The following is a 12,159-nucleotide window of genomic DNA, read 5'->3' as shown; positions in this document are numbered from 1 at the left end:
AGTATCGATATAGTACTAAACACAGATTCTGAAAATATAACAAAAATATACCACAAGCATACTAATAAATACCGAAGGTACTACATTATACAACTCTCCAAAAAATATACCGCAAGGATGTAAAAAATACTGTATTTGTTATATCGATATAGTACTATATCCACATTTCACAAATATGCCCAAAATATACCACAAAATACTAAAATAAACCGAAGGAATTCTACACATATACCCAAATTATTCCATCATTCCAAAATATACTAAATACTGTATTTCGTATATCGATATAGTACTATAGCTAGATTCTACAAATATACCATAAATATACCACAAAATACTAAAATATACCAAATACTATATTTGGTCTATCGATATACTCGTAGTACTAAATTTTAAATATATAGTGAATATAAAATATATCACACTTCTAACATATGGGTAGCAGATATAATAAAAATTCTATATTGGCAACTCTTGAAATATTATCAACTCAAGAATATATTCTAAATTGAAATAAGGTAAAATGTCAAAATTGAATATTTAAATTTAATATAAATTTATAAGAAGCATTATAACATTTCTTTTGCATAGATTTGAAATTCTTGTTTAAACATTATTTTATTTTTAATTTTATGGCTTGGAATTATAAACAGAAATAAGATTCTTACAAAATTTAACTATATAATGTTACCTTTTCTTTTCCTTACATTTCATTTCATTCTTTCTTTACTTATCTTTACTATATTGCTTCCTCTCCCCTCAGGTCTTTGCCAAAATGAAACAGATTAATCCAAAGTATCGCTGCCAGATCACAATCATCAGCGGCGATTGCTCGCTGCCCGGTTTGGGCATCTCGCAGCATGAGAGGGAGACGATCAAGGAGAATGTGAACATTGTCCTGCACAGCGCTGCCACAGTGCGTTTCGATGAGAAACTTAAAATGGCGATTGCCATCAATGTGCACGGCACCAAGGAGATCATCAAACTGGCTAACGAGATTCTCAACCTCAAGGTGAGTGATAAGTTGGAGTATTAAACTTGATTTAAATGGAGGTCTGGCAATTTACTATAGAATTAAATTATAAGATACATGGAATAAGTAATAATTAGAACAGCTGTATCCTAGATACGTGAAATCAGTAACAATTATAATAGCCGATGTTATGTCACTTATCTACAAAGCAAAGTGTTTGCTGTAATCAAGGAAAATAATGAGTGACAGAGAGCACGACCTGCAGAGCACTTTGATGATTGATTTGATTGGATGACGTATATAAATTCATTTATCAGAGTGAATAGCAATTAATGATTAATACTTTCAATATTGAGTAATGCTTTTGCTTTTACACAGTACCTCTTAAAAGGTCGATAAGATGTGACTTTTAAGAGAGTTAATACTTTTTGACCAAAACACATTTTAGATTATTCAAAATGATTTGAAATCAAATCGAATGTGCTCAGTCTACAAATTTGCAAGATTTACTACATTTAAAGTATGAAACAAAGATGCAATGCCTCGAATGTATAGCAAACATATTGTAGTAGTAATAATAAATTTTAACATTAAAAGCAATAAAGGAATAAGTGCAAAGAAATTCCTAATACTTCAAGAATTGACTTTGCCTGATTTTATAATTACAATATTCGACTTTGTTAGCCCCCTTGCTTTATCTAGCATTTACTCTAAGGTTAGACAAATATTTGATTATCTTATTGAGTTTATTAAGATGAATTTGCCAGACCTTTTAATGATTCGCAAAGGTTACTTAAATAGAAAAACTAATAAGTGTGTGCAAATATTATTGACTTCTTTATTAAAGGTTAAATAAAATTGTGATAAAAGTTCACTTATGTAATGTAATGTGATCATTAGTGTATATATAATATATAATTCTACAATAACACTTTGTATTCTATAGATTCTATTCTCTCCGCATCTGTATCTATGAAATACGAAGTATTATTATAACATTTTATAGATACAAATGTGAGATAAGTGGACTGTTATCACAATTTTTATTTAACGTTTGGAATACCAAATGGAAAGAGTTTCGAATGTTGTGTTTGAATATTCGATATAAGGTTTTTAAGGGTCTATAACTGAACATATATCTCAGCTACAACAAGATTTCTAAAATCCACATCTCTCCCCCATTTTGTTGGCAGGCTCTGGTGCACGTTTCGACCGCATTTGCGCATTGCAACATGCGGTACATTCAGGAGAAGTTCTACAGCTGTGCGATGACGGGTGACAATGCATTCAAATTGACGGAATGCCTCGACGAGCAGACGCTGAATACACTGACGCCGACGTTAATCAAGGGATATCCGAATACATATACCTACACCAAAGTGCTGGCCGAAGATGTGATTCAGCAGCATGCACAGAAATTGCCAGTGACCATATTTCGACCGGGCATCGGTAACTTTTTTAATCCCTTCTATATTCCCAACATAACAATCTATAATTCGATGTATTTACAGTGATCACTAGCTATAGGGAACCGGTAACAGGCTGGATTGACAACATGTATGGACCCTGTGGCGTCATCGTGGGCATTGGCTCCGGAGTGCTGCGCGTTTTCACCGGCAACATGGACAACAAGGCGCACATTGTGCCCGTGGACATGTGCGTGAATGCGCTGCTGGCCAGCGCCTGGGATGTGGCACGCAATAAGTAGGTTTCACTGTAGTCTAAACATCAATTAATTTACTGAATACATTAATTTGTAATCAGTGAACTAGTTCATTTTTTGTAGCTACATCTTTAAATTTAATGAATAAGTTCATTCGTTCATTTTTGATCAGCAAACTAGTTCGTTCATTTTTGAACAGTGAACTAGTTAATTTTGTTGTCGCTATTACTGAATAAGTTGCCTTTTGATCACTAATTTTTTTGTTGCTGCATCTTTAAATTTACTTCGTTCATTTTTGAAGTGAAAGGAGTTCGTCAATAAACTAGTTCGTTCTTTTCATTCATTCTATTTTGTGTCCTAAAACAATTACTAACAGTTATGAAGTTTATTCCTTCTTTCCAAGATACATTGAAAATAGTAAACAGAAGTTAGCTAAAAGCAATAGAGGAACTAATGAAATGAGTAAGAATGAACTAAAGATCCAAAGTGAATATCTGATCAAAAAAAAAAAAGGGAACCAAAGAGTTGTAAAGTTAAGCATCTAAGCAAAGCAGAAAAATGAAGAATCGTTAAATTTACTGAATACATTCATTTTTGATAAGTGAACTAGTTTGTTTTTTGAATTCAAAGAATAAGTTCATATGTTCGAATTTGAGCAGTAAATTAGTTCGTTTGTTTTGTTCGTTCTAATCTCTTTCTTATAACAATAGTTAACATCAGTTAACCTTTCATTATTAAGATTATCCCTTATTCCATTATACATCGAAAACAGTAAACGAAAACCAGCAAACAGCAATAGAAGAACTAATCTAATGAACCGGAACAAGCTACTGGTCCAAAGTGAATAACTGAACAATGAACAAACCAAACAACTATAGAACTTAGCAACTATACAAAACAGAACGTTGAAGCTGAACTTCTTCTGTTCGCTCACTTTAATGAATAGCTCATTTTTGTGCGTTCCTTCTAGAACAACTCGTTGCCAGTGAAACACTTTTCCATTCCACTTTTTTCATTGGCACTAACTCACATTTTCTGTGCGCTTTTCTCTTTGCAGATATGAGACGCCACCCATCTACAACTATGTGCCGGATGCGGATAATATGGTGACCTGGCGCAACTATATGCAGACGGGCTTTAAGCATGTCAACGACATCCCGATGCGCAAGTCCATCTGGTATCCGTGCTTCACCATCGTGCCACACATGTGGCAGTATCACATACTCTGCTTCTTGTACCACACATTGCCCGCCATGTTCATGGACTTGATTATGGTGCTGATGGGCAAGAAACCCAGGTGAGTTAACTGTCTCTCAGGAGGGGGAAAGTACAAGACGCTGCGATAAAAAATGATGCGTTTCTTGGAGATTTTTATACCCGCTACCAAGATGGTAAAAGGGTATCATAACTTTATGCAATATAGCATATATATTCTTGATCTATGTGTTCGTCCGTAGGAGCAACTAGATTTCAAAGACTATAAGATAAAACGTTATACTTTTTTGGCAGTAGTTGTTATCTCAATATACCATACATTTCAGTATATTTCAGTATTTTAGTATATTAGTTTGGTATATTTACCACTCGTATCAATAAACCAGATATACATCTCGGTCTATTTCAGTATTTTTTCAGTATATTAATTCGGTATATCTATCATTTAAATCAATAAACCAGATATTTGCATATTACGGCATATTTCAGTATTTTCAGTATGTATATGCGGTATATTTTCAGTATATTTCAGTATTTTTAGTATATTAGTTTGGTAAATTGACTACTTCTATCAATAAACCAGATTTACATATCAGAATAGTTCAGTATTTTTTCAGTATATTAATTTGGTATATCTAAAATTTAAATTAATAAACCAAATTTATTGTTCAGTATATTTATCTGGTATATTTACCATTTACATTAATAAACTATATATGAAATTTGGTATATTTCAGTATTTTTCAGTCATTTTATACGGTCTATTTTCAGTATAATTCAGTATTTTTAGTATATTAGTTTGGTAAATTGACTACTTCTATCAATAAACCAGATTTACATATCAGAATAGTTCAGTATTTTTTCAGTATATTAATTTGGTATATCTATCATTTAAATCAATAAACCAGATATACGCACATTTCGGTATATTTCAGTATTTTTGCAGTATATTTATCTGGTATATTTACCATTTACATTAATAAACTAGATATGAAATTCGGTATATTTCTGTATTTTTAGTATATACATTTTAGTATATTAAAACTATACCGCACTGTTTTTCCAAAAGTGAAAGAAGATTTTTTCGAGGAGGATGCAATTTGGATCATTCCGCTGTGTTGTCTATTTTACTTATACATTTCTTCTAAATTCACTTCAGCTTTCATTAAATCATTTCATTAACTTTTATGCTTTCTTCAGAATGATGAAAATCTATCGGAAAATACACAAGTTCAGCAATGTGCTCAAGTTCTTCAGTTCAAACGAGTTTCGCTTCGACAACGAAAATGTGCGACGTTTGGTCGACAAATTGGATGATCGGGATAAGCGACTCTTTGCCTTCGATATGCGTGATCTTGACTGGCCAAATCTCTTCAGGGTCAGTCTCTACGGTCTGCGTCTTTATGTGGTCAAGGATGATCCCAACAATCTGCCCGAGTCGATAAAGCGCATTAAGCGGTAAGTTTTTAAACACTCTTAAAGCAAGTTTCAATATCTGATTCTTCTTCTTTGTTTTCAGCATGATGGTTCTGCATTATTGCACTCTTGGTATTGTCTATTCGTTAACACTATGGGCGCTCTACGGACTGGTCAAGCTAATATTCTTTTAATCTAAATCTAAAAATATCGAAAGTATACCATGCATATTCTTTTCTCATTATAAAAATCGATACTGTGTCTCTCTATCATTTTCGCAAATAGTTTGTAGTTGTAGTCTTTAGTCTCTACTCATGATTGTGTATAGTCTTATGGTCGGTTACAGCGCTCTATCCAAAATTCTGTATAGTTTAGTTTGTAAAAATGATCATGTAACACACACTGTGTATATACTTACTTCTATTTATGTATTGAAGCTAATCGAATCACAATAAAAGCCGCTTCATATGTTTGGGACATGCTAAACACGTGTTGTTTGTTCTCCAAGGAAAATAAAACAATTTAAAGTGGAAATAATAATAACTAACTATTTAATGAGTAAGGAAAACAATGCTCTAGCTTTTAAAGTTTACTTTTGATAAGTGTTTAAGCTGGCGGACGGACAGACAGAAAGTCGCCAAAACAATTTAAAGTGGAAACATTATGTTGAATATTTAGTTAACTATTTAATAAGTCAAGAAAACAAATTTCAATGGTCTAGCTTTTAAAGTTTGCTTTTGATAAGTGTTTAAGCTTGCGGACGGACAGACAGACAGACAGAGAAGTCGCCTCTGCTGTTGACACACACATAACATTGCAGTTATTAAACTTGTCTCAACTCATATTTCAACAATAGCAAAATCGTTTATCCTTCCAGCTTTGACTCTGCTTTCTGCTCTCTGCTCTTTTAATCGCAAAACTCACACAACAATTTAAAAATGAGAAAAAAAAGGTTATGAAATGCACAGAGACCGAAATCATAAAACAAGCCAAAGCAAAGGCTTTAAATTATGTGTCAAGCTAAAGCTTTTCTTAGTCCCAATACAATTAATTGAAAGAGTCCAGTCAGAAATGGTCAATGTCAAAAGTAAATAGTTGCAAATGTTTTGTTAGAAGGGTATTATAACTTTGTGCCGGCAGGAAATGTATGTAACAAGTAGAAGGAGGCATCTCCGACCCTATAAAGTATATATATTCTTGATCAGCGTCAACAACCGAGACGATCTAGCCATGTCCGTCTGTCCGTATGAAACACTGGATCTCAGAGACTATAAGAGATAGAGCTATATTTCGACAGCATTTGTTATGTTTGCACGCAGATCAAGTTTATTTAAAATTTTTGCCACGCCCACTTCCGCTCCCGCAAATCGAAAAAATCGAATAACAAGCGTAATTTTAAAGCTGGAGTTGCGAAAAAGGTATGTACAATAACTATTATAGTAGTTATGATTCCTAAAAATTTGGTTGCGATCAGATAGAAATTGTCGAAGTTATTAAAGAAATACTTTTGTATGGGCAAAAACGCCTACTTACTAGGGTCTTAGTTACTTTGGCTGACAATCTGGTATATTGTGCCGTCTATGGTATATTTTGAATGCGGTACAATATCGATATACCAAATATACCATTTGGTATATTTTTAGTATTTTTGCAGTACATTTGGTATATTTTGAGAATAATACTGCAAAATATATTGCTTTTATTCAAAATGGGTTGCGTTTATCTCACAGTCGAGTACACTCGACTGTAGCTTTCTTACTTGTTTAATAATATATTTTAAGAATTTATATAACCGATTATCTATTATTTTGCCATGCATAATTTAAAGAATTAATTGCAAATCATTTGTAATTAGGAATTAAAAATACATATGTACAATTTTAAATCAATCGTAGATTTGCAAATTTCATAGATTTCAATTTGTCATTCACAATTGAAGCAATGAGAATCCAAGTCACAGCTTTTATACCTTTGCTGTCGCTTTTGATAGGTCTAAGTCATGGCGTAAGGAAGTCACAGATTATATATTTTGTATTATAATTTATATATTTCCAGACTGGACTTGTCTTTAAAATGACGAACGCTGTTTGCGAGTCACACAACAAATCCTGGGTGATAATCGAAACTTGTCGACTGCACGCATTGCAACGCAATAAAACGATACTCAATGTCTATTTAAATGTTTTGCATCCTACGAATTCGGTTTCGATACGAATGCAAGTCCAGAAAAAGGCGAACGGATATAAACCTTGGGTTTTTGATACTACCTTCGATGCTTGCAAATTTATGAAGGATAAATCGAACAAAGCAGTTAAAGTTGTATTCGATCTTTTTAAAGAATATTCGAGTCTGGACCATCCTTGTCCCTATGTGGTAAGTGATGAATCGTTTATTAATATGTCGCTTAATACATTTCTTATAGGGACAACAATATCTTAGAGGTTTCTACCCGGCCATCGATAAGCTTAGACTTCCGTTGCCAACTGGCGATTATCTTCTCTTGATGACCTGGAAGTTCTACAATAGAATTCAACTAGAAACAAATGTTTACTTTACATTTGTAGAGGATTTTTAAATAATCATTAAATTGTTCCACATGTCAAATAGAGCAAAAATACGGCACTTAAGCGTAAAAGTTATAACATCACAAATAAACATTAAAAGGTGATTACAGATTGCAGATTGCAGAATTAATTGTTGATTAAAAGTAATAATTAAAAAGACATTTTTTCAATTATTATAGTTCAGAATAGGAATTTAATAGGTTTGAGTAAATCATTCCCAATTGAAGCTTCGCTTTGGATAGACGCAATGAAATACAAGATCTCTGTTTTTGTATTTTTGCTGCCGCTTCTGTTTGCCGTAAGATTTAACAATGAGCCAGAAAATAAATTTTATATTTTTAAATTAATTTACTTACTTCCAGAATGGAGTTGTCTTTAAAATGACGAATGCTGTTTGCAAGTCACACAACAAGTCTTGGGTGACAATCGAAAATTGTCGACTACACGCATTGCAAAGGAATAAGACTATTTTCAATGTAATGGCCAATTTTTACATCCCACCTATTCGATTTCGTCGCGAATGCAAGTTATGAAAAAGGCAAATGGATATAAGCCTTGGGTCTTTGACATAACATTTGATGTTTGCAAATTTATGAGAGACAAATCAAACAAAGCCGCTAAAGTTGTATTCGATCTCTTCAAGGACTTTTCAACTATCAACCACTCGTGTCCTTATGTGGTAAGTCACAGATCACTTAGTGCGTCACTTATATCAAATTTACTATTCTTTATTTAGGGCAGAAATGGTCTAGTGGGTTTTATCCAGCACCCGAAAAGCTTAAAGTTCCGCTGCCAACTGGCGATTACCTCATTTTAATATCGTGGAAATTTTATAATAAACTTCAATTCGTGACAAATGTTTACTTTACATTTGTAGAGGATTATTAAATTGCAAATCGACGAATGAAATGTAAAGGCGTTTTATCACTAATAATTAATATGTCACCACATTGATAATTAAGGCAAATACAACTACTTAAGCGTAAAAGGTATGACATCATTTAAAATACATGCTTTATAGATACGAATTAAAAGGAGATTTGCAAAATTAATTGCTTATCATTAGAAGTAATAATTCAAATCTATTTTTATACCCGCTACCCATAGGGTAGAAGGGTATTATAACCGCAAATCAAAAAATCGAATAACAAGAGTAATTTTAAAGCTAGAGTTGCGAATTTTCGTATATACAATAATTACTATAGTAGTTATGATTCCTGATCAGATAAAAATTGTTGAAGTTGTTAAAGAAATACTTTTGTATGGGCAGAAACGCTTACTTACTAGGGGTCTTAGTTGCTTTGGCTGACAATCTGGTATATTGTGCCGTCTATGGTATATTTTGAATGCGGTACTATATCGATATACCAAATATACCATTTGGTATAAATTTAGTATTTTTAGTATTTTCGGTATATTTTGAGAATAATACCGCAATATATTGCTTTTATTCAAAATGGGTAGCGGGTATCTCACAGTTGAGTACACTCGACTGTAGCTTTCTTACTTGTTCTTAATTGAAAAGCTGTTCAAAATTCAAAAGTTCTTGGTTTGTTAAATATTTGCAGTAATTGATTTAAAGGTCTGATATAATTAATCTGTAGTCTGAACATTTATTAGCATAATATTGGCTTACACAATGCACAGCAAACACAGCAAAGCGATGCTCAACCTAAAGCCTAAAGCTATTTTCCAAATGCAGAAAAACAAACTCTCGAGTTGCAACACAATGCTATCAACGTATTATTGTGTTTTTGCTCTTGTTTCCTTATCCATTTCGCCGATTTGAAGAGAAATGCAAAATAATCAAATGATAGACTGAGAAAGCAGAGAAGAAGCAAAAAAAGAAACGAAGAAGAGGAGGAAAAATGTAAAACAATAAGATTCACTGATTTACACATTGGCTTAGCATTGATATTTTTATTGCATACTTTCAGGCGAGTGGCATGTCAAAAAAACGAAATGTCGTAAAAATAATGCCAGAGAGCTTATCAAATTGCAAACAGAAGCGGCCTTGCCTTCCAGCCATCATCCAAATCCTGTAAGGCGCTTTATCGCATAACGGCCACACACACACACATATAGAGTGGAGTGTGTGAGAGAGAGAGAGAGAGAATACGTATATTCGATAGCAATACAAATACAGTTACAGCTAGATATATATGCACACGTACGTACATAAATAAATAAATCCGCATGTATCACTTTGCAGTTGCTGCTTTTGCTTCTGTTGCTGCTTGCTGCACTTGTATGATTTCAAAATTAAAATCAGAGCATAACCCAATCACCCAACCCCCCCTCTCTCTTGCCCTCCTACTCCACCTCCATCTTATTGAAGCTGTTAGCTTGCTTCGGCCTGAACAGCTCATTCCCAATACAGCCATAAAACTCTCGCACACTCATCAAACATATAGGGCGTCTCTGATGGGGTGTATGTTACATCTGTGTGTGTGTGTGTTTCAGGCATTGTGGCAGGATGACGACGCTTGCTGGCTTCACACACACACATACAGAGACACACACACAGCCAGTGAAAAATGTTTGTCAAACCGCAGTGAGCGCTGCGCGCAATGATTGAAGCCATTGCGATGCGATGCGTCGCATCGTTATCGTTGAGATGCGGATGTGACGGATGCGGATGCCGAGACGGATGTACAGTGTACAACATATACATACATATATATAGTAGTAGTTGGGGGGCATCCAAGTGTATGTAGATTTCTCCAAAAATTACGACAGCGTAACGCCCGCGCGTCCAATTAAAGTAAGCGGCGAACGGGGCAAACACAACGACAGGCGACAGAGACTCTGAGTAATAACTCCCCAATATGTTTCAACTGTGCAACTGTGTGTGTATACACATAAATATAAGAATGGTACTCGTTGTTGTTGTTGCTGCTGCTGCTGTATGGCTGAGCTAAAATTGCAAGCGTCGCAACACGAACGAACGAGCGGGCAGAACATTGAAAGACCAAACAATCTCAATCTCTCAAATTAGATTTTCAGAAAAATGCACCTCTGGGAAATGCACAATGAAAAAGCATTGCACACACACTCGCACACATACAAGCACGCACTCGCATATCACACACATACACATACACTCATACGCTTGCCCTTCGAGCCGAGCCGAAACGCACCGAAGCAACTTTGTTGTTCGGTTCACACTTCGTTTCAACTTCGGCTTTAAGCTTTCGCTCTCTGAGCTTACGCTCTTTGGGTGTTCTCTCTTTCATTTGCCCTCCGTTGCATTTGTGCTCTCTTGCAGTTTCGCTCTTGCTCACGTAGCAAAGCCATAATAACGACACATGAAGTGCATGGTTATTCAAGGGTTGTTCATTCGTGAAATTAATATTGCGCTAGCTACGTTTCGGCAGAGAAGCACGCGCGCCACAATGTTTATGTTTGACGTCTCGATGCTGTTGTTGTTGCGCTGTGGCGACGCTGACGCTGCAGCTGCATATTGTAAGGGTTTTTTATGTGCCCCTCGTCGCAGCTGCTCTCGCCCCACACTTGATTTTGTTGTGTTCCATTGCCAATTCGTTCCACACACAGCAGCAGCAGCTGACTGACTGGCGACGCTCTCTTCGCTGCCTCGCTGCCTTGCTGTTGTTATCGGCTCTTTAACGCTCTTTGCATTTTTTTGTGCCATTTGTTTTGCTGTCTGTCCGTGTCGCTCGCTCTCTGTCTCTGCTTGTGTGTGCGTGTGTGTGTGCCGGCATTTGCGCTCCATTGCCAGCGGTGGACCATTATCAGATTTTGTAATAGCTTTACGTTTATTACTTTTTTCAATTTCGTCGACTTCGGTATTTTTGGCATTTGGCGCACTGTCTGCCATGTCCAACCCTGCTCCATGTGTGCGTCTCTCTGTGTGTGTGTGTGTGTGACTGTGATTATGTATGTGTGTGTGTGCAGTGCAGTCACTTCTTGTTGATTTGTTGTTGCTGCTGCTTTTGCTTGCGCTTGTTGTTCTTACTATTCTAGTGCATGTCGACGTTAACTTGCTCGCGTTTTGCACGTCAATTAAAAAGCTTGACTGAGGGTATTTTGTTTTTCGCTTGTTCGTATGTGTGTGTGTGTATTGCTATCCCCATCTGCTGCTGCTGCTGTCTCCCCCTCTTCTTTACTCTCTCTCTGCTTCGCTGTCTGTCTTCTTGTAATTCCATACTCGGGCTTGTTTGTTTGCTTGTTTGGCTGTTTGTCTGGCGCTTCGTGTGCAGTTCGCGTGGGTTATAATTATTTAGCCCTGCCTTGTCACTGCTTCCACTACGAAGTAGTTCTTCCCTCACTCTCTCCCTCTCCCCTTCTCACGTTGTGGCTGCTGCGTG

The 12,159-nt window shown here is 35.5% G+C and overlaps 3 protein-coding genes across 3 annotated transcripts in view; 2 read left to right on the top strand and 1 right to left on the bottom strand.

Annotated features, from left to right (window-relative positions):
• The window catches only part of LOC133837339 (fatty acyl-CoA reductase wat), a 41,304-nt gene extending 35,551 nt beyond the window's left edge, over window positions 1-5,753 (top strand). The window contains exons 5-10 of the mRNA XM_062268057.1: window positions 764-1,012; window positions 2,167-2,422; window positions 2,485-2,677; window positions 3,694-3,933; window positions 5,052-5,309; window positions 5,371-5,753. Of these exons, the coding sequence (XP_062124041.1) occupies window positions 764-1,012; window positions 2,167-2,422; window positions 2,485-2,677; window positions 3,694-3,933; window positions 5,052-5,309; window positions 5,371-5,461 (1,287 nt within the window). The 3' untranslated portion in view covers window positions 5,462-5,753. The remainder of the gene's footprint in view (window positions 1-763; window positions 1,013-2,166; window positions 2,423-2,484; window positions 2,678-3,693; window positions 3,934-5,051; window positions 5,310-5,370) is intronic.
• LOC133837340 (uncharacterized) overlaps window positions 1-12,159 on the bottom strand; it is a 129,789-nt gene that overhangs the window by 42,855 nt on the left and 74,775 nt on the right. The gene's annotated exons all lie outside the window — the stretch shown is intronic.
• On the top strand, window positions 7,209-7,842 carry LOC133836828 (uncharacterized). Its single transcript, XM_062267416.1, has 3 exons — window positions 7,209-7,271; window positions 7,323-7,640; window positions 7,690-7,842. The coding sequence occupies exons 1-3, from the start codon at window positions 7,209-7,211 to the stop codon at window positions 7,840-7,842; spliced, it is 534 nt and encodes a 177-aa protein (XP_062123400.1).

Source organism: Drosophila sulfurigaster, chromosome 2R, assembly GCF_023558435.1.
Source record: "Drosophila sulfurigaster albostrigata strain 15112-1811.04 chromosome 2R, ASM2355843v2, whole genome shotgun sequence".
Taxonomy (NCBI): domain Eukaryota; kingdom Metazoa; phylum Arthropoda; class Insecta; order Diptera; family Drosophilidae; genus Drosophila; species Drosophila sulfurigaster.
This window is presented reverse-complemented; position numbering and strand designations above follow the sequence as displayed.

Coding starts and splice junctions, on each gene's coding strand:
- LOC133836828 (XM_062267416.1), top strand. CDS start 7,209: ATGAGAATCCAAGTCACAGCTTTTATACCTTTGCTGTCGCTTTTGATA. Junction 7,272..7,322: donor TGATAGGTCTAAGTCATGGC/GTAAGGAAGTCA, acceptor ATATATTTCCAG/ACTGGACTTGTCTTTAAAAT. Junction 7,641..7,689: donor ACCATCCTTGTCCCTATGTG/GTAAGTGATGAA, acceptor CATTTCTTATAG/GGACAACAATATCTTAGAGG.